The 19,730-nt window shown below is 44.9% G+C and overlaps 2 protein-coding genes across 2 annotated transcripts in view; one reads left to right on the forward strand and one right to left on the reverse strand.

Annotated features, from left to right (window-relative positions):
• The window catches only part of LOC109879359 (obscurin-like protein 1), a 25,479-nt gene extending 14,742 nt beyond the window's left edge, over positions 1-10,737 (forward strand). The window contains exons 13-25 of the mRNA XM_031792820.1: positions 2,897-3,172; positions 3,436-3,711; positions 4,119-4,388; positions 5,139-5,405; positions 5,545-5,814; positions 6,078-6,344; positions 6,963-7,229; positions 7,799-7,911; positions 8,078-8,234; positions 8,524-8,685; positions 8,841-8,945; positions 9,143-9,409; positions 9,625-10,737. Coding sequence (XP_031648680.1) covers positions 2,897-3,172; positions 3,436-3,711; positions 4,119-4,388; positions 5,139-5,405; positions 5,545-5,814; positions 6,078-6,344; positions 6,963-7,229; positions 7,799-7,911; positions 8,078-8,234; positions 8,524-8,685; positions 8,841-8,945; positions 9,143-9,409; positions 9,625-9,902 — 2,975 coding nt within the window. The 3' untranslated portion in view covers positions 9,903-10,737. The remainder of the gene's footprint in view (positions 1-2,896; positions 3,173-3,435; positions 3,712-4,118; positions 4,389-5,138; positions 5,406-5,544; positions 5,815-6,077; positions 6,345-6,962; positions 7,230-7,798; positions 7,912-8,077; positions 8,235-8,523; positions 8,686-8,840; positions 8,946-9,142; positions 9,410-9,624) is intronic.
• LOC109879364 (carboxy-terminal domain RNA polymerase II polypeptide A small phosphatase 1) lies at positions 10,458-19,621 on the reverse strand. The gene is made up of 7 exons (XM_031792821.1): positions 19,257-19,621; positions 16,139-16,284; positions 15,751-15,852; positions 15,174-15,230; positions 14,570-14,662; positions 13,842-14,027; positions 10,458-13,380 (listed from the first exon to the last, which is right to left on the reverse strand). Exons 1-7 carry the CDS (start codon positions 19,318-19,320, stop codon positions 13,252-13,254), a joined length of 777 nt encoding a protein of 258 aa, XP_031648681.1. The 5' UTR covers positions 19,321-19,621; the 3' UTR covers positions 10,458-13,251.
• Between the last annotated feature and the right edge of the window lie 109 nt (positions 19,622-19,730).

Here is a 19,730-nt window from a genome sequence, read left to right on the forward strand (position 1 = left end):
ACCAAGAGAATTCTCTTCGATTATAATCACAGCCGTATATATCCCCCCACCCAAGCAGACACATCGATGGCTCTGAACGAACTTTATTTGACTCTTTGCAAACTGGAATCCATTTATCCGGAGGCTGCATTCATTGTAGCTGGGGATTTTAACAAGGCTAATCTGAAAACAAGACTCCCTAAATTTTATCAGCATATCGATTGTGCAACCAGGGGTGGAAAAACCTTGGATCATTGTTACTCTAACTTCCGCAACGCATATAAGGCCCTGCCCCGCCCCCCTTTCAGAAAAGCTGACCACGACTCCATTTTGTTGATCCCTGCCTACAGACAGAAACTAAAACAAGAGGCTCCCACGCTGAGGTCTGTTCAACGCTGGTCCGACCAAGCTGACTCCACACTCCAAGACTGCTTCCATCACGTGGACTGGGATATGTTTCGTATTGCGTCAGATAACAATATTGACGAATACGCTGATTCGGTGTGCGAGTTCATTAGAACGTGCGTTGAAGATGTCGTTCCCATAGCAACTATTAAAACATTCCCTAACCAGAAACCGTGGATTGATGGCAGCATTCGCGTGAAACTGAAAGCGCGAACTACTGCTTTTAATCAGGGCAAGGTGACTGGTAACATGACCGAATACAAACAGTGCAGCTATTCCCTCCGCAAGGCTATCAAACAAGCTAAGCGTCAGTACAGAGACAAAGTAGAATCTCAATTCAACGGCTCAGACACAAGAGGCATGTGGCAGGGTCTACAGTCAATCACGGACTACAAGAAGAAATCCAGCCCAGTCACGGACCAGGATGTCTTGCTCCCAGGCAGACTAAATAACTTTTTTGCCCGCTTTGAGGACAATACAGTGCCACTGACACGGCCTGCAACGAAAACATGCGGACTCTCCTTCACTGCAGCCGAGGTGAGTAAGACATTTAAACGTGTTAACCCTCGCAAGGCTGCAGGCCCAGACGGCATCCCCAGCCGCGCCCTCAGAGCATGCGCAGACCAGCTGGCCGGTGTGTTTACGGACATATTCAATCAATCCCTATACCAGTCTGCTGTTCCCACATGCTTCAAGAGGGCCACCATTGTTCCTGTTCCCAAGAAAGCTAAGGTAACTGAGCTAAACGACTACCGGCCCGTAGCACTCACTTCCGTCATCATGAAGTGCTTTGAGAGACTAGTCAAGGACCATATCACCTCCACCCTACCTGACACCCTAGACCCACTCCAATTTGCTTACCGCCCAAATAGGTCCACAGACGATGCAATCTCAACCACACTGCACACTGCCCTAACCCATCTGGACAAGAGGAATACCTATGTGAGAATGCTGTTCATCGACTACAGCTCGGCATTCAACACCATAGTACCCTCCAAGCTCGTCATCAAGCTCGAGACCCTGGGTCTCGACCCCGCCCTGTGCAACTGGGTACTGGACTTCCTGACGGGCCGCCCCCAGGTGGTGAGGGTAGGCAACAACATCTCCTCCCCGCTGATCCTCAACACTGGGGCCCCACAAGGGTGCGTTCTGAGCCCTCTCCTGTACTCCCTGTTCACCCACGACTGCGTTGCCACGCACGCCTCCAACTCAATCATCAAGTTTGCGGACGACACAACAGTGGTAGGCTTGATTACCAACAACGACGAGACGGCCTACAGGGAGGAGGTGAGGGCCCTCAGATTGTGGTGTCAGGAAAATAACCTCACACTCAACGTCAACAAAACTAAGGAGATGATTGTGGACTTCAGGAAACAGCAGAGGGAACACCCCCCTATCCACATCGATGGAACAGTAGTGGAGAGGGTAGCAAGTTTTAAGTTCCTCGGCATACACATCACAGACAAACTGAATTGGTCCACTCACACAGACAGCATCGTGAAGAAGGCGCAGCAGCGCCTCTTCAACCTCAGGAGGCTGAAGAAATTCGGCTTGTCACCAAAAGCACTCACAAACTTCTACAGATGCACAATCGAGAGCATCCTGGCGGGCTGTATCACCGCCTGGTACGGCAACTGCTCCGCCCTCAACCGTAAGGCTCTCCAGAGGGTAGTGAGGTCTGCACAACGCATCACCGGGGGCAAACTACCTGCCCTCCAGGACACCTACACCACCCGATGTTACAGGAAGGCCATAAAGATCATCAAGGACAATAACCACCCGAGCCACTGCCTGTTCACCCCGCTATCATCCAGAAGGCGAGGTCAGTACAGGTGCATCAAAGCTGGGACCGAGAGACTGAAAAACAGCTTCTATCCCAAGGCCATCAGACTGTTAAACAGCCACCACTAACATTGAGTGGCTGCTGCCAACACACTGACACTGACACTGACTCAACTCCAGCCACTTTAATAATGGGAATTGATGAGAAATGATGTAAATATATCACTAGCCACTTTAAACAATGCTACCTTATATAATGTCCTGTACGTATATACTGTACTCTATATCATTGACTGCATCCTTATGTAATACATGTATCACTAGCCACTTTAACTATGCCACTTTGTTTACATACTCATTTCATATGTATATACTGTACTCGATACCATCTACTGTATCTTGCCTATGCTGCTCTGTACCATCACTCATTCATATATCCTTATGTACATATTCTTTATCCCCTTACACTGTGTATAAGACAGTAGTTTTGGAATTGTTAGTTAGATTACTTGTTGGTTATTACTGCATTGTCGGAACTAGAAGCACAAGCATTTCGCTACACTCACATTAACATCTGCTAACCATGTGTATGTGACAAATAAAATTTGATTTGATTTGATTTGATTTAATGCAAAAATAGAAAAATATATTAAGAAGGGAGGATTTCATGTCCTAAATTGACTGAATTCAAATGGAATTGACTCTCCAAATGTGAACATTCTCCCTCTAGAGCCCCCAGTGAAGATCGTGAATAGGTCAGAAGTCAAGACAGAGGTCAAGTCCCTGCCCTCTGATGACATTGAGTTGGAGTGTGAACTCTCCAGGGCCAATGCCGTCGCTAAGTGGTACAAAGATGGCCGCCGGTTAAACGAAGACGAGAGGTTCTATGAGGAGGAAGAAGGGGCGTTCCGCTCCCTGGTGATCCTTAACGCTGAGCTGGAAGATGGCGGAGACTACTTCCTTGATGCTGGAGATGACAACATCACCTTCCATGTCACTGTGCAAGGTTAAGAATCACCTAATCACAAATCAAGTCCTATCTGCTATCACCTAACCCTTAGCCCCTACCACCTACCCCATACCTCTACCCCTCATCCCCTACCCCTTACCCCTATGTACTTGTAGAGATATTAGAGGATCGGATAGGTGTAAAACTAAGCACTATGGTGAAAATAATTCCTCCTAGCCTTTCAGAGTGCAAGGTGGATCTGTTAACATATTGATAATACCTATGAAAACTGCATCTGAAGTCTCTTCCTCCTTCTCCAGAGCCTCCAGTGACCATCCTGGGGAACTCTGAGGACACAGACTACCAGGAGATGGTTGCCGGGGACGACCTGATCCTGGCCTGTGAGGTGTCCCGGGCCAATGCCCCTGTCCAGTGGTACTGTAACGACAGACAGCTGACTAGCGATGACCGGACCTACATCGAGAGCTACGGCACGCTGAGGAAACTCATCCTCTCTGACATCCTGCCCTCCGACTCTGGGAAGTACATGTGTGATGCTATCGATGACAAGATGGTCACCATGGTGAAGATCCAAGGTAATTGGCTGGGCTATGTGGACAAACGGGTGTTTACAGTCTTACAGACGTAGGATCTTAGTTTGAGCCAGTTTGCTACAGCATGAAAATAATCCTGCAGAAACAGGAAATGTGAATTATTATGTGGATTATAATTACTAAAACATTTTTGTAGGAGTTGATACATTTTTCGTTCGTGTAAATCAAGTCTGACATTTTAAAGTGGAAATGACACACTTTAGAAACCTTTTGTGCAGGAAAAGTCTCAGCAACAAAATCATGATCAAATTAAGTCGAAACGAGACCCTGTCTACAGTGGAATGAACTTTCACTTTAAAATGTATACTGTATACTATAGGATGTGAACCTTTTACACCTCATTCTTTATTCTCTCTTACTCACTCTTTTTCTCGCTCTCTCTCTCCCAGACTCCCCCGTCACCTTCGTAGACAAACAGGCAGTGAACATCATCACAGGTTACGAGGCAGAGAGTGTGACGCTGATGGGGGTCGTGTCTAAGGAGAACGCTCCGGTTCGCTGGCTCAAGGACTGGACGCCCGTCATAGGGGACCGCTTCCACACGGGGGTCGACGGAGCCACCCGGTTCCTTACCATTGACCCGCTGAGACGGTCAGACAGCGGAGAGTACACAGTAGACGCCAACACAGACGAGATGCATTTCAGTCTGCTAGTCAAAGGTTTTTAACTTCCATGTTCCCATTCTGTCTTTATCTAATTATATAGTAGATCAGGGGGGAGCACTGTGTTTCTTTAACCAATATGATGCTAATATGATGCTATAAGCCAAATCGCAATACGAAAAGGTGACAGAGAAAAATAGGCCCCGGGCCTCCCGGGTGGCGCAGTGGTCTAAAGCACTGCACCGCAGTGCTAGATGTGCCACCAGAGACTCTGGGTTCGAGCCCAGGCTCTGTCGCAGCCGGCCGCGACCGGGAGGTCCATGGGGCGACGCACAATTGGCCTAGCATCGTCCGGGTTAGGGAGGGTTTTGCCGGTAGGGATATCCTTGTCTCATCGCGCACTAGCGACTCCTGTGGTGAGCCGGGCGCAGTGCGTGCTGACCAGGTCGCTAGGTGTACGGTGTTTCCTCCAACACATTGGTGCGGCTGGCTTCCGGGTTGGATGCTAGCTGTGTTAAGAAGCAGTGCGGCTTGGTTGGGTTGTGTTTCGGAGGACGCATGGCTCTCGACCTTCGTCTCTCCCGAGCCCGTACGGGAGTTGTAGCAATGAGACAAGATAGTAACTACTAACAATTGGATACCACAACATTTGGGTGAAAAAGGGGGTACATTTAATTGAATTTTTTTAATGATGTTGTTGTGAATGTAAAGCACCGTGGGGTTGAAATAATGCACTATGAATGGGGTTTCAGAGGGCGATAGAAGGTATCACCAATCTTAACAGCTCTCTCTCACTTGTGGTCTCAGAGATGAGGGTGAAGTTTGCCAAGCCGCTCCACGACACCGTGGCCCATTCGGACGGCATGGTGACCATACGCTGTGAGGTGTGTAAGCCCAAGGCGGACGTCCAGTGGCTGAAGGACGGCGTGGAGATCGTCCCCAGCCGGAGGTTCACCATCCGGGCCGACGGCGTGGAACGCAGCCTGACCATCCACAGGCTGACCAGGGAGGACACGGGGGAGTATGCCTGCGAGTCCAAGGACGACCGCACCGCCGCCATGCTCAGAGTCGAGAGTAAGTAGTACAGCCCTTAAAATGGGTGCAGGATCTGGTTCCAGCCCAGAATTAATACCACTAATTAAATTAATCAACAACCCTTCGAGCCATTCGTTAGTTTTTCTTTCCTTCTCTCCCTCACCCCCCCCCCCCCCAGTGCCTCGCGTGGTAGAGTTCTTGACAGAGCTCCACAACACCATGGTGTTAGAGGGAGAGGACGCCACCTTCAAGTGCGTGGTGTCGCCAGAGGATGTGCAGCTGGTGTGGGGGATGGACGGCGAGCTCGTCGTCATGGGTGACCGTTTCCAGGCAACGCAGAACGGCCTGTGTCACACCCTGGTGATCAAGAGCTGTCAGATCCTGGACTCCTCTAAGATCACAGTGGAGGCTGAGGGGAACGTGTCTAAGGCCACCCTCAAAGTACAGGGTGAGTCGACAGCTGACCTGGGTCAAATTGATGTGGCAAATACATTCAAATACTTGAGATGCACTTGTTTAGCTTGACCTGAGTGTCAGATGGGAGCAGGCGACTCTCACACGGTTGTTGCTGTAAATGAGAAAGTGTTCTCAGTCAACATACCTACATAAATAACTCAAACAAAGCCTAAGGAAGTGGATTACCATACAAATGTGTATTCTTAGTGAACCATCCTTTTAACAGTCATGTTTTGTCCTTCCGGCATTATCCAGAAGCTCAGGTGACCTTCACTAAGAAGATGGAGGCGGTGATGGCCGAGGAGTACGGAGATGCTACCATGGAAACAGAGGTCAGTCTGGACACGGGCGAGGTCCAGTGGATGAGGCAGGGTGTGGTTATCCAGCCAGGACCCCGACACACCCTGGGCCAGAGCGGACGCAAACGCAGCCTAACCATCTGCAACCTCAACCTCTCTGACCGCGGAACCTACCGCTGTGAAACCCTGCACGACCGCACGCAGGTCAAACTCAACGTGGAACGTAAGACAATGTCCGGACACCATGTCATACTGATTGATAATGATAGGCTTTCATCAGATACAGTGCTTAGCTGTGGTATATTGGTCATTTACCACAAACCCCCGAGGTGCCTTATTGCTATTATAAACTGGTTACCAACGTAACTAAGCAGTAAAAATTAATGTTTTGTCATACCCGTGGTATATGGTCTGATATACCACGGCTGACAGCCAATTAGCATTCAGGACTCGAAACCACCCAGTTTATTACTATTGATATGAATGGGATTTCATCAGTTAGAGTAACGAACCATAACAGTGTCCTGTTATGCTTAGCTGATAAAACAACAGCTTGAGTCCTGGATTCTATTTGCAACTAAATTTACTGTGTCTTTATGTATAGTAGCTGTCAACAACAGCTACAATGCATGTTGGCCTTCACTATCATGTATGGTGCCGCCAGCCGTCAGGCACTAAAGTAACAATGGGTAACGCCCTGTGGGTGAGAGATGGATGAAATGTTGGTATGTCATCTTACAATAGTAGCCTAGAGACTATAGAGTGATGCTGTGGCAAAAAAGGTATCCTGGCTTTAGGTGTGTTATCTTTTAACCATCTGTCAATATCTCTACCTCTACAGCCCGTAAGATCGCCATCCGTAAGGGTCTGGTGGAGACAGACACGTTTGAGCGGGAGACGGCCTCCTTCGAGGTGGAGCTGTCTCACACTGGCGTGGAGGGCGTCTGGCAGAAGGACGGCATCCGGGTCAAACCCAGCAACCACTGGCGGGTGAGCTGCAACGGGCTGGTCCACGGCCTCACCCTGTCCAACCTTACCCTGGAGGACACGGGCACCATCGTCTTCTCAGCGGAGGGAGTCCGGACCTCTGCCAGGCTCACTGTCAAGGGTGAGGTATCATCATCATCATCAATAATCAATCAAATGTATTTATAAAGGCCTTTTTACATCAGCAGATGTCACAAAGTGCTTGTACAGAAACCAAACCTAAAACCCCAAACAGCAAGTAATGCAGATGTAGAAGCACGGGGGCTAGGAAAAACTCCCTAGAAAGGCAGGAACCTAGGAAGAAACCTAGAGAGGAACCAGGCTCTGAGGGGTGGCCAGTCCTCTTCTGGCCGTGCAGGGTGGAGATTATAAGAGTACATGGCCGTTAAGGCCAGACCGTTCTTCAAGATGTTCAAACATTCATAGATGACCAGCAGGGTCAAATAATAATAAGGGTGGAACAGGTCAGTAAATGTCAGTTGGCTTTTCATAGCCGATCATTCAGAGGCCGAGACAGCGTTTGTGGTACAGAGATAGAGAGGGAGGGAGAGGGTTGAGGGTCGAGAACATCATCATGAATATCCAGTTATCTAATACAGGGGTCTTTAACCCTGGAGAGCTGTGTCTGGATTGGATGTTATAGTAAAGAACATTTCTTAACATTTCTTCCATGTTGTTGTTCTTTCCCAGAGACTCCAGTGACTCTCATGAAGAAGCTGGTAGACATGAGACTGGAGCAGGGCTCTCCTGCCACATTGGAGTGTGAGCTGTCCAGGCAGAACGTGGAGGTCAGGTGGCTGAAGGTAATAGATGTACAACCAATAGACCTGCCGTATTTGTGTCAGTAGTGTATTACCATGTTATATAGAATAGGCACAGACAGGAAGTAAACAGTTTGATCTCATTAAATGTTGTCTGTCCCTGAGAATAGGGTAATAATGTTGGTCCCGTCTTTCTTCTTGACTGTAGAATGGGACAGAGCTGAAGCCAGGGAAGACCCAGTACCGTATTTACTCCATGGGGAGGAAGAGGTTCTGTCAGCTGCTGCAGTGTAGCCTCTCTGATGCAGGCACCTACACCTGTGACGTAGGACACGTCAATACATCCTGTAACCTGGAGGTCTATGGTAATATACTGTACACTCTCCTTATCAAGTCACTGCAGAACGGTCTTCATTTCAAGTGCATGTAAAACATCTCAGTACTCTCACCAACGGTACTCTTTGTTGACCTCTAGTGTTCAGTTATAGGGACAGGAAGGCTGAAACAGGCGAACACAGCCAACCTTGTACTGCGTGCTACTGCCACCTAGAGGTCATGGCTGCCTGACTAATGCTCTTCCATTGGCACGGTTACGTTTGCACACTGTTACTATATTCCAACGTGTTGAACCAATCTTCCAATCTCCCTCCACAGAGCCTGAAGTGGAGGTGCTACATGGGCTGGAGGACCTGTATGTCCAGGAGGACCAGAATGCTGTGTTCATGTGTGAGGTGTCCATGGAGGACGTGACCGGGGAGTGGTACAAGGATGGACACAAGATAAGACCCACTAGCACCATCAAGATACGCACAGAGGGTTAGTGATACATCAGTCAATCAATCAGTTAATCCATCAAACCGTTAAACTTAATGATTGCGGTGAATAATTTGGTCTTAATTGACCTACCTGGTAAAGGTCAAATAAATAATAGAATAAACATTGAAATTCCATGTCTGTGTTTATTCCTTCAGGGACCAAACACTTCCTTCTCATGTGCAACGTTAAAGCTGAGGATTCTGGGGAGATCCGCTTTGTGACCAAACAGACAGAATCAACAGCCTACCTAGAGGTGGAAGGTAGGGCTTCACCTACCGGGCTGCAGGTTTACCTCACCTATCTCTGTGTGATGTTCCAGCTGATCTGACTTCAGTTCCTATAAGCAGACAGCAACCCAAACTCTGTTGTGGGTGACAGAACTCCCTGTGTCCATGATCTGACCTGAAATCAGTTCTCTTCACTGAAATATCTGCACTTCTCTTATATTTTTTCACAGAGGCCCCCGTGTCTATCGTGAAGCCTCTGAGAGACCGCACGGCTCTGGAGAAGCACCGCGTGATTCTGGACTGCACCGTGTCCACGCCGCGCTGTGAACTCACATGGTACAGAGGCAAGGCAGAGCTGGTGTCTTCTGATAGGCTAGAGATCCACAGTGACGGCTGCTACCATAAACTGACCATCCACGAGGCAACTGTAGAGGACGAGGGTACCTATAGTATAGAGGTTGGGGAGCACACGTCCACAGCCCAACTCCTGGTGGAAGGTGAGCGGATGGTGGTTTCTTGTAAAACAATATGTCCGTATTGACATATCGTTGCTCTTTTTCTAAATGTCCCTCTGTCACTTTATTCCCCTCAATCTCTCACCTTACACCTTTCACATTTCTCTCTCTCCCTCACACACATAGAATGATGTTCCTGACCTTTTGTGGAAAAGGTGACCCATCTCTTTTAACCCTCCATCCCCTTGCCTCTCCAGCCCAGTCCCTGGTGATAGAGACAGAGCTGGAGGATGTGGCGGTGACGGCTCCTGACCTGGCCTGTTTCCAGTGTGAGGTGTCCGTGGCCATCAGCAGGCCCCCAGTCTGGACTCTGAATGGAGAGACCATCCAGTCCAGTCCTGATGTCCGCTTAGAGAACCACGGAACCGTCCACAAACTGAACCTGAAACAGACCAGACCAGACATGAGCGGGACGGTTACCTTCGCCATGGGAAAGGCCAAGAGCAGCGCCAAACTGAACGTGATGTGGAAGTAGAGGCAAGGGGGAGAGAATGGGAAATGTTGATTCTGTTATGATCAGGAATTGAATGTCTGAGACTGTTTTAGGGTTTGAAGGTACTATATAAGAATGTGGTCTATCTGATCTAGTAAAGCTGCATGTAATGAGCGAGACAGAAAAGTGGAATGTGATGATGAAATGTGGTACTTAAGCCCCAAACAACTGTTTCAGGATCAGTTTTGATGTTTTACTCAATGGTTGGGGTTATGAGCAAAGCTGATCTTCAGTCAGTTGTAAAGGGCAGAAAGTAACCTTGGAGAGAAATGTTAAGAAGGATCGATTCCAGTCAAGTCAAAAGGTCAAATCGGTATGCAACACTTGGGTGTCTGAAGGTGTTAGAATGGTTTATAATGGTGGGTATGAATGCCTGTGTGTATGGATATAAATCAATTGTACACATCTGTTGCACATATTTATTTTGAAAATATATTTGATTGGAAATTAACATTTTAATTCTATAATTAAGTAAAAAATATTTTTTTCTAAATATGTTATATTTTCCCCACTGTCATTAAATACTGACATCCATAGTTTGAATGAAGGTTTTTATCCAATAAATCCGTCAGACAATATCTTAGTATAGAGCTTACAAACATTGTTACTTTTGAATGTGCTTCGATGTCAAATCGTGGCTTTTTGTGTTGCTGAGGATAGACTGCCTGAACACAAAAGCACCTGCACTGGTTATTTAATTAGGTTGTATTTATGGAAGATATAATTAAACAGTTCAATACAATTGGTATGATAAAAAGACTGTCCACAAACTACGTTACAGCTATTCAATCATAAATCACATGAATAATCCATCATATATTCATTTCATTTTTTGTTTGCTTTATTACAGTGCAAAACAAAATATACATATGTGTATAATATATGCATATATTATTTAAAGTGTTTGAATACAGGAAGAAGAGGTACAGCAATAGGTCAAGGTCCCCATGGTGATAGAAAGCTCTCTTCCAAAGCACTGTGAATGACTAGGGAACAGCCCTGAAGCAGTTGAAAGGGACTGGATCTACGACAGTAAATATCCCTACTGAGTTTTTATGACAGAAATCATGCCTTGAGATATGGAAAAAAAAACATTTAAAATGTGTGTAAATCCTAGATGTCACATTATCTAAATGGCTGTGGGTGGCTTGAATTTCAAACCAGGATTCGCCCAGTTCCTATTGTGTGTGTGTGTGTGTGAGAATCCATTAATGCATTGTCAGAGAGCCCGCAACATTCTGGACATTGTACTAGAGTGATTTCTGTTCATCCTTTGGATAACACTAACAAAAAGGGCCAACCCACTTGCCAAAAGAAAAAGACGAATACATCTAACTTGATTGACACAGGCACTTGGTGAGTGTTTAAGTTGGAATGTGAAATTTAGTAAAACATGTTTTAATTCTTTTTATTATTTCTTAATACTGATAGATTTATCATGGGTGTACTGGTTATTTAAACTCTGAATCATCTTATTTCACAAGGTATTTTAGTAGGCCTTTAGTCAACTTCAACACAGTGGCTTTTCCCCATGCATTCATAAAACAGTATCAATCAATACGAATCACTCAATCCATTAAACTACTCTTCCTGTTCACTTCCTGATAGACCATCTTGTAGTTTTTACTTACAAATAACAATTATTGTATTGTTCCAAACCCAGGTAAGTACCGATTAATATAGTCCTACCTTGTGTCAGAAGCTTAAGAAGTTTAAAAACCAAACTACCCAAATCCTACAATCTGGTCTAAAGAAGCATAGTATTTGCAGTCTTTTAAAAAGAGGTCATGAAAAAGGGAACGTATTCAAGTACTGTTTCCAGTAAAAGGAGGGAGAAGTGTGCTTGTCAAAACCAGATGGCTAACACACAGTCTCAACACCTTTCCTCCATGGTAAGGCTGGGCGTTACAGCCAAAATATATGTTTCGTCTAAATGTGTTTCATGATTAGTGCATGACCTAGAATGGCAACAAAAACATTATTTGTGATTTTAAAATGGGCTTTCTCCATTCTGATGGTTTTATACTCAACCAAACCAGGACAAAACTGACAGTGAACTAGTCCAATTAGTAGAACTTCTCCTTTAATTTAGCACTGTATCAAAATTCTGTTATTGTAAAAATATATAGCGGTATGTGGATCCATACCAGTATTCACAATATAGTCGCCCAGCCCTCCTCCATGAATGTAGCATTGATACTGCAGCAAAGGGACGACCAACAGTTTGCCTGGACAGAATCTAAATATGTTTTCCCAACACATATCCAGGTCCTCTTGCAGTATACCAAGGGTTTTCCAGGCCATTGACTGGTACATGGTACTGTGTCCATGTGTCTGAGCTGGAGCATTTAGTCTGTCTGGGTTGAGGTCCATGGTCCACAGACAATGTAATCCCCCCAAAAAATCCTAAAAGATTATATTGTAATTTAAGGTGCATTTCAGTCATCTGACTACTGTATTTGTTATGAAAACGGTGCCATTACCCCGTATAAATGTTATCTGGCACATTATCGCACATATTCCTATGGTTTTAATAAAAAACTAAATGAAACAAATACGATTAAGGGACATGGAACATTTTGATAGCTGCAGTAACTGATAAATGTCATTCTCTATGATTCCATCCCCCTTAACAAGTACTGATGCCCATTCTGCTAGTCATTATGATACTAGCTGAGCGATGAAAGAAGTAAAACCACTTGACTTACACAAAGCCAATACTTTGCTTGTTAAAAATGTTAAATTGTCTCTTGGTGAATGAAATAAAAAACACATAAAAAAAGTGTTAAAAGTAGTAAATATCCATTCATACAGCTATCATTTGCATTTCCATACAGAGTTCTAGAACTGTTCGGTCTTCCGGAAACTTATCGACTCCAACCCGGCGTTGTAGAACCGATTCTGATTGGATCCTGGGGGTTCTCTCTCATTACCTTCCTGCTACATGTTTTTTCTTCACTGTGAAGAACGCTGTAGATTCCCTCTACTTGACTGTTCTGTATGCTCCAATGACATTTGATGAAAGGCACTGTATAAAAACCTAACTCATTATAACCCACAACATCCATCTACACAAGCCCATCTGTGGTTGAAGGATGGTAGATCGTGTTCTGGAGGGTCAAGTCCTATGTTTCCCCAATAGAGGGCAGTACTAGCGTGGTCCTGAAGGGTTGAAGAAGAGGGGTGGGCTTGGAGGTGAAAGTCTTGTGGTTGATCTGGTGGACGGTAGGCTGAGGAGGTGTACGGTTGGTGTGAAGACGCTTTAAGGCTGCGGTTCTCGGTCTGTCCTGTAGATGGCGGTAGTAGAAGGGTAGGGTGACTGACAGCACTGCTAGCTGGAGTCCCTCTGTTGCCTGAGCACCGTGTAGACATCCTCCACTTTACTGAGCCCTTCGAAGAAGGGGATTAGATCCAGGAGCTCGGTGTCGGCCATGTCATCGAACCACGACGCCACAGGCACCTGCAGCCACACACAGACAGGACAGAGTCAGACATGCATGTAGTTACAATGAGATCATTACAATGGCGAGGCACCAGAGTCGGTCATACAGCTCGTCACAACGAGAGCCAGGCTCTGGTTTCAATTAACTAGTGAGCTAGTTAGAATGCAGCTAGAGAGACAGCTGGTGGCACTTTCCTTCCAGTGGTACGACCTCCTGCTTCTACATGGTCCTTCAGTCATAGAATGGTATAGTTTATAAATGATTCATAAAGGTTTATAAAGAGTTTATCTTTTCTAAATAAGTAGTTATCTATACAATTTTAATTGCAAAACATTTTCACATAACTAAAAGTTTGATAAAGCCAGTCAGCCAACATCGGCCATCTTGTTTTTTTTTTATGTAAGTAATGGATTCTGAAAAAGGAGGAACAGAAAGAGGGGCCAAGGAGGAGGAGGATGAGGAGGAGAGTGGTTCTTACAGCGTTGTCTGGGTGAAAGACATAGGAGGCTGGGGAGTTGTCTATGATGATGACCTTGTTCAGGTCCCTGCCCAGACGACTCAGGTCCTTTACATAGTTCCCCCGGTGGAACACACACGACTCACGGAACAGACGGCCGCGGAACGCGCCCCACTTATCCAGCAGGTCTGACACTGGGTCAGCATACTGGAGAAACACACATAGGGGTCTCCGTATCAGGTGAGGAAAACAAGTGACATGTGATTTCCTGTCTCTTGCAGCTTTTGACCAGCATTAAAAGGTCCAATGCAGCAGTTTCTCTCAACATCAAATCATTTCTGGGTAACAATTAAAGTAACGGTCAAAAAGAAACAAACAGCTTCTTAGAAAAATAGTAATTTCTCAAGCAAGAATTTTGCTAGGAATGTTTGGGAGTGGTCTGAGTGGGGAGGGGAAACTGAATGCTCTCTGTTATTGGCAGTGAGGTTTGGAACTCTTTCTTATTGGTCTATTAACTCATTTACTCCCTGGTGATGTCACCAGGCAGGCCAAAACTCCCACCAAAACAGGCTGAAATTTAAGGTAGACTTTTGAAAACAGCTCTTACACTAAAAGGGCATTATCATTTTCACATCACTATTCCAACCACAGAGTGAAATATAAAACACAGAAATATCACATTTTTGACAGCAATGGGCCTTTGAAACGAACTTGTTTTGATTGCTGGTTTAACATGGTGCTGTCCTCACCTTAGCCAGGCTAGCTGTGAACAGAACACATTCAAACAGCTCTCCCATCCTCTTAAGGAACTCATCCACGTGAGGTCGCTTCAACACATATACCTGGATGGATACATTGTAAGTTAAGTTTAAGGTTTAAACAAATACATTATCTTTTCACCTCTCGTCTTAAACAAAATGAACCCCCCACCCCACTGATGCATTGAGCCGCCTTTCACTTCTTCTTTCCGTGGTGGTCTGTTGCCGAGGGTCATAGTCCTGAACCAAGTCATGCAGAATAGGCTTTACCTTTCTGAACAAACCTATCCTGGATTACTTGAATCAGGCCCAGGCCCAAGATACACTGTTGGCTCCAACTTCAGAACCATGTAGGAGGTGACAGTCTCTCAGCGTGACTCCAACCTTCATTTTGTGGTAGAAAACCCAAGGCCTCAGATGCCATTCTAACCAAGCCCAGAACCAGACTGAGCAGTTGGTAACATACAAATATACAGTATTGTAGGGAGCCATAATATACCTTAATAATACTAAAGGATTTAACATGGAAAGGTAGAGGCCGATGGCATTGGTCTGTGACAGTTGGGCTCGTCACCATGCATAGTGAGAGGCTCACCTGATGAACAGTTCCATCGATCTCTACGGGAATGATAAAATCAGCATTGTTCACCGGCTGTGGGAACAATAAAGATACATTATTTTGAACAAAACCACTTAAAAGACATCCTGAACACCAGAAACACAGTATGCATGAGAGAAACCATGTGTATTTAGAATATTTAGAATTTAAAAAACAGCTAGTCTGGATGTGTGAAAGTGGCAACAATGACAGAGATGTCATTGTGACTGCCAACAATAATACTGTGGAGAAACCAATCTCTTTCCTCGCTCTCAGAGTGTTTCTCATTACTATTGGACATTACTTCCTGGTGATGTCATGCTTTCACAAGAGGGGAAAAATCTCTTTCATAAAAAGAAAACAAGATGCAAAAAGGCAAACAAAAACATTTGTGTCCATAGCATTTGGGAGGATAGGACATTTTTTAAAGAAAAGCTAAACCCCAAATTAAATGGTACAGCAATTGTATCAAAGTTCACCAATAGCTTTAGAGCTCATGGATGATGGGAAAATGCATCTGTGACTATATAATACTACTAGTGTAAATGGTGCGGCAGTATGTTCCTGGTCTTACCTTGAATGAGCTATGGACCAGTGTTTCATCCAGGTCTATGACAACACAGATCTTCCCTGCGTCTTTTGACTTGGCCTGAGGAAGCAGCGGTCTGACTTGGACCTGAACCACACACCCAGTTAACGTACACAAACCACAAACTAACATTTGTCATGATACATGTAAAATACAAACTACACTGTGACATAGACCTAAAAAACCACCAACACCAAGTCACGTCCTAGTTTCTAACATTCACTATGACATCATAAACACAGACAGCATTTACCTGGACTTACGCAAACACTGCATATACAAACTAGACCACAGAGCATTTACCTGGACCTACGCAAACCATAAACATAGATTAAAACTTCCCTGAACCATTAAAGAGAGCAGTGGTACATACCTTGGAGACAGTCCCGTTCTCCTCCACCAGTAGTGGGGCGTTGTTGTTGACCGGCGGGGGCTCAGCCTGGTCATGACATAGGCAGCAGAAGAGGCTGTGGAACAGGCCTCGACTCCTGGGCTTCTTAGACGACGAGGGTGGGGGACCTGGAAGAAAATAATGAGTCCATCCGTCAGTCACACAGTCTTCCTGTATCTATTTACTCTCACTGCTTCCTGTTGTGGTTTATTCACCGACTCTTAACTTGAGACATGGACATGTTGTAGTTTGAACTCTTGCGTAACTTGTGTGTGTGTGGGGGGGGGGGGGGGGGGGGGTCGATGGAACGCATGCGTGGAAATTCCTGTAGCCCGAGTTGGGATTTGTCCCGATGCGAACAACATATTTCTGCAGATATGCTCAAAGGATAATACATGTGATGTAATGGTTGTTTTTCAAGTTAAATCCAGCAGAATTTATTTCATGTATAGCATCTTTAGTCTTTGACCTCCTTGCGGTCATTTCGCTTCAACCTGAAGCCCTTTTTCCCAATGGTTCCAATGAAAAACAATTAACAGATAAAACACTTTACTTGGTTATTAGTTATAAAAGGAATGTCCTTGAGGCGAGAGACATGATTGTGCAGCTTTAATATTTCCATGAGGAATATGTAAACTTAGCTAAGAAAGTCATGCGAGGGGCATGTCACTTCAAATCAGTAACAGTTTGAGTAGCCACTTAAATCATTACATGTAACTCAATTTATTATAATGTCGAATCTCTATTTCTAAGCGTTGCCTGACGATGACTGCCAGTCTTGGAATAAAACATTTTCTTAAGACTAAACTGACTTCCCTTTTATGTAGTTTTTGTTTACTATAATAAAGCTCTAGAGTTCCACTACTCGCTCTCTGCAAACTTCTGGCCAATCAGAAAAGGGACAAATGCTTTCCTTAAACTCTCCTCCCTTTCATTCTCTTTATTCCCTGTCTTTCTCTCACTCGCAACGTGACCGTGTTACAAACTCTTTCACTGTCCCCCCTTTCTTTCTCTCCCTCTCTTTCTCTGGCCTGTTCCAGACCTGTGGCCCCCTTTCTCTCCCTCTCTGGCCCGTTCCAGACCTGTGACCCCCTTTCTCTCCCTCTCTGGCCCGTTCCAGACCTGTGACCCTCCTCTGCCCACTGCCACGTCCAGGCCAAACCAAAACAGGAAGGGGAAATGCGGGGGCAGATCAGAGGGGGAAACAGATTGTGTCAGCCCACCACCACTGACGCAGCAGGATCAGATGTCACACAACAAGGTAGGTTACAGAGAGCAGACAGCGGCCTGGGAATAGGGCCTCAGCAGGGATACGTCTAATCCATTACCTCTCCTTAAAAGCTACAATATCTAACTTTTTGGGTGACCTGAACAAATTCACATATCAATGTGTGTAATAAATCGGTCATTTTCATTGAACGCAGGTTGAAGAAGCAGTAGATCTGTTCTATGTAAACTATTTCTATGCTTCCCTTTCTCAAGTTTTGTTTTTACTATTGGTTTTGTACACCAGCTTCAAACTGCTGAAAATACAATGTTTTTGGTTATGGAGAAATATATTTCACAGCGGTTTAGATGGTACAATGATTCCCTACACTATACATGCTTGTTTTGTTACAAACCGAAATTACACAAACGATTCGAATTTTGGCAACCAGGAAATAGTCTAGAGATTTCTGCATAGTGTATCTTTAAGAGAGGGGCCCAATTCCAAACCAGGCCCTCCCTAGGCCCTAGCCATAGATCCTGGTTGAGTCCCCTGCCTAACAGATATGAAAGGATTGAAAGATCAACCAGAGTGCTTTAAGGATTCTTATATCATATATTATTGTATCACAGATACAGTGGATCCTGCCTACCTATCAAATCCTTTTACATCTGATAAACAAGAGGAGTCTCTGGGTTGGCTTGTGACCAGTAACGCAGGTTGCCCATTGGCCCAGGTCAGCTAGAGGCAGGAAGTTACAATGTTAAACAGGAAGTCCGTCAAAGTCATGGGCTCTCACTCCATTTGTGTCTCCTGGGCATGGCTTTCACACAGTGCTTCCCTTAGGATTTATTTCAGCCATGGTGGCAAGGTATGGGGTACATTGCTACTGGCGTTAGTGCAATGACATGCTAGCTGTTCCCATAGACTTCCAGGCATTAAGCCAACGACTATCCATATAAAAAATGTGTCTATGAATATAGGGAAACACTGCAACATAAACCCGTCAGTGAGAATAACTGTGTAGTAATGTGTTATCGATACAAATAGAGGAGCTACTCATACCAGGAAGTAAAACTAGTCTACCTGGTACAATTACATCACACACACTAAATACAATCCCTACTTGGTGCCACCTCACACCTTGGCTACCACCCCGACAACGTTGTGACCAAGATGTGGACAACGAACCAAAATGGCATTTCACATATAGCCTATGGCTGTAGTTTAACTGTGCCATCCAATGAGGAAGTACAAGGTGCGTGGGCATGTCTTAATCTCTGTTTTGAATGAGTCATTATAATGTAGATACTAGGGCTGGCTACTTAAAATGTACAGTCCTCTTGTGGTAACTGCTGATTGCAGAACAGCGGGAAAAGCTTTTCAAGAACGCACCACCCATAACACATGTTAACCAGTCTTCTAGAACAATGGTTAATGTAAACAAGGCACACGTTTATAAATGCATCCGTCTGTAGCCTAGTACACAGCTGCGTTTTAAATGTTAAAACTCTCAACAAGTAATTTCAGAAGTGTTCGCTTTTTTAGGATGTCTATGACAGACAGCAACTGCAGCCTCGTCAATAAATTGTAGTTAGATTACGCGATTTGATTGAGTGGGCTCGTCCGTCCTCACCGCAGTAACCTTGCCTGTCAAAAAGTTGCGTCGCGTATCACAACAATGTTGCCATTTGAAGCTTAGTTGTTGCCATTCATTGTGGTTACACAATGGTAGTACACGGTTGCAGATTTGATACAGTTTCGTTTCGTTAACGCTGTCCTTGTCTTTGAAAACACCCAATGGACGACGAACTGGGCTAGCTAACTGTGAAAAGTGTTGAGTGTGGTGCAAAACAACTGACGTGCATCTTGAGAACTTTCTCCAAAACTTACCCTTCTCTCTATTCCCCTCTTCATCTCGACTAACTTGCGTGATTATTGAGGACTGGTGGTCCATTGCACCAGACTTGATCCACAATAGAAACTAAAAACTTTGTTCCGTTTTAGATTGTTCGCTGACTAAGAACATTCAATTATAAATGTGCACAAAGTTACATAACCGCAAACAGTATTTAAATACATTACGCATCCAAACGATTACATTTCTCGAATATTCAATGAGGTACCAGAACGGTATAAAATCTACAAATAAAAGTTATATACATTTAAAAGTGAGTTGGTAACTTTGTTTCAACATGGAGTTCAACTCCGCTCTCAATTTGAAGATACAAACATGGAACTCGGCGGTTTCAAGGCTTCCCATTCCTTTTAAAGTGACACACAAATTTATGATTGTGCGCCGAGAGTGGCAGTCCACTTTTGCAAGAGTACTCGACAGACTACGACGGTCCCTTGAACCATAAATTA

The sequence above is a fragment of the Oncorhynchus kisutch genome, linkage group LG16 (assembly GCF_002021735.2).
Source record: "Oncorhynchus kisutch isolate 150728-3 linkage group LG16, Okis_V2, whole genome shotgun sequence".
Lineage (NCBI taxonomy): Eukaryota > Metazoa > Chordata > Actinopteri > Salmoniformes > Salmonidae > Oncorhynchus > Oncorhynchus kisutch.

Excerpts from the sequence above, each read along its gene's own strand:
- LOC109879364 (XM_031792821.1), bottom strand. The coding sequence starts at position 19,320 with ATGGACCACCAGTCCTCAATAATCACGCAAGTTAGTCGAGATGAAGAG. Across the intron at positions 15,853-16,138 it reads AGAACGGGACTGTCTCCAAG|GTCCAAGTCAGACCGCTGCT; the intron begins GTATGTACCACT and ends TGTGTGGTTCAG. Across the intron at positions 14,663-15,173 it reads TCGATGGAACTGTTCATCAG|GTATATGTGTTGAAGCGACC; the intron begins GTGAGCCTCTCA and ends GTATCCATCCAG.